General features: G+C 37.5%; 1 protein-coding gene across 1 annotated transcript; it reads right to left on the bottom strand.

The window, feature by feature from the left end:
• Window positions 1–729: 729 nt before the first annotated feature.
• On the bottom strand, window positions 730–1,689 carry HELRODRAFT_163926 (hypothetical protein; the record flags this gene model as incomplete). The annotated part of the gene is made up of 1 exon (XM_009029021.1): window positions 730–1,689. A coding segment is annotated over one exon (960 nt), but the record flags the coding sequence as incomplete, so codon positions are not given.
• Between the last annotated feature and the right edge of the window lie 40 nt (window positions 1,690–1,729).

Raw genomic sequence — 1,729 nt, 5'->3', positions numbered from 1 at the left:
TGTCATCTTTATCATCATCACCACATCATCGTCATCATCATCATTATCAGTGCATCATCATCACCATCAATATAAATTATTAGATCATCATTTTACGTCAGAGTTTATTTTTGCTTCACATATTTTCATTACGTTTGTTTACGCTCCTCAACAATATCAATAATAATAATTTAAATAATAATCGTCATCATTATCATCATCGTTATCAACAACAATAAATGCCACTATCATTAGGGAGTTGTTACTGTTGTCGACATCACCATCACCATCATCACTATCATCATCATCATCATCATGTTCGTCATCATCATCATCATCATCATCATCATGTCCGTCGTCATCATCATCATCATCATCATCATCATGTTCGTCATCATCATCATCATGTTCGTCGTCATCATCATCATCATAATCCTCTTCATATTACAACGCGTGTAAGGTATACAAGCTGTTATAATTAACAGCATGATATAATTTAATTGTATCAGCCTAAATATTCTGCATCTTACGGAGTAGTTTTTCCAGTGTGTAGTGGCATGGAATGTATTAATACATATGTTTATCATCGCTTTCGTATCAAAATTGATACTGTATAGATAGATATATATCAATGTGAACCAATGCATTAAATGTATCATGCACATGAATATCTACACAAATGAATAGAGGCTTATAAATTAAATTAATTAAACATTTTGTCACGTTCAATTAAAAAAGCTGCACAATAAATCAAGCCTCAGGCAAATTGTTGAGATTTTTTGAAAAAAAAGAATTTCTACCGATGCTGTTGTTGGGTGTTGTTTTGGGGTTGTCAACCATCACTTCATCGTCGTCGTCCTCATCGCCATCACCATCATTCTCATCGCACTCATCAATGTTCTTTGCTTCCAGAGAATTATTTTTAAATGGATTTGAAACGATTGATAACTTGTGGTTATCCACGTTCGCGATTGTTGGACTGTTGGTGTTGTTCGTGTTGTTGTTCGTGTTGTTGTTGTTCGTGTTGTTGCTTGTGTTCACGTGAATTTTATTGGCGTTGTAAATGTTTTCGATGTTGTTGATGGCGTGTAGCTGGTTGTTGTTGGAGCTCTGGTGCTTGTTGCAATTACTCTCATCCACCCAACTGTCAACAAATTTGTCGTTGTTGTCGTCCAGTCCATCTGGCTGCAGAATGTCGGACATGAAGAATGATTTGAGCCGAGTTTTGTCCGGTTTAGTGGGTGGTCTCTTGTTCAATTTGCCGTTTCCAAAGTTGTTAACGAGAGGATTTAAAATGTTGTTGTTGATAGTTTTATTGTTGTTGAAGTTGTTGTTGTTGTTATTATTGTTGATGTTGTTGTTGTTGTTGTTGACAAGTTGTTTAATTGTAGATGCATAATAATTTTCAATGTTCCTAGAGAGGCCCATGTTTCTTGAAAGTGTCAGGATGTTCAGGAGCTGGTTCGGATCGTAGGGGTAGTCGCATGCAGCAGGAAAGCTGGCGATCATGTTCGTGTAGTGAGTTGGTAGTTGTAATGTGGTGTGGTGGAGCTGCTGTGGTTGCTGCTGCTGCTGGTGGTTGTGGTAGTTGTTTGCTATGTTGTGTTGTCCGAGATGCATATTTGCATGAAGTTGGTGCGGCTGTTGTTGTTGTTTGTTGGGATGTTGCTGATGAATAGTGTTGAATTTTTTGCTGGTCAACTTGACGTCCTGCGAAATGTGGTTGGGTTTGTCTTGATGGTATTGCGAT

This window comes from Helobdella robusta (assembly GCF_000326865.2).
Source record: "Helobdella robusta unplaced genomic scaffold HELROscaffold_6, whole genome shotgun sequence".
Lineage (NCBI taxonomy): Eukaryota > Metazoa > Annelida > Clitellata > Rhynchobdellida > Glossiphoniidae > Helobdella > Helobdella robusta.
This window is presented reverse-complemented; position numbering and strand designations above follow the sequence as displayed.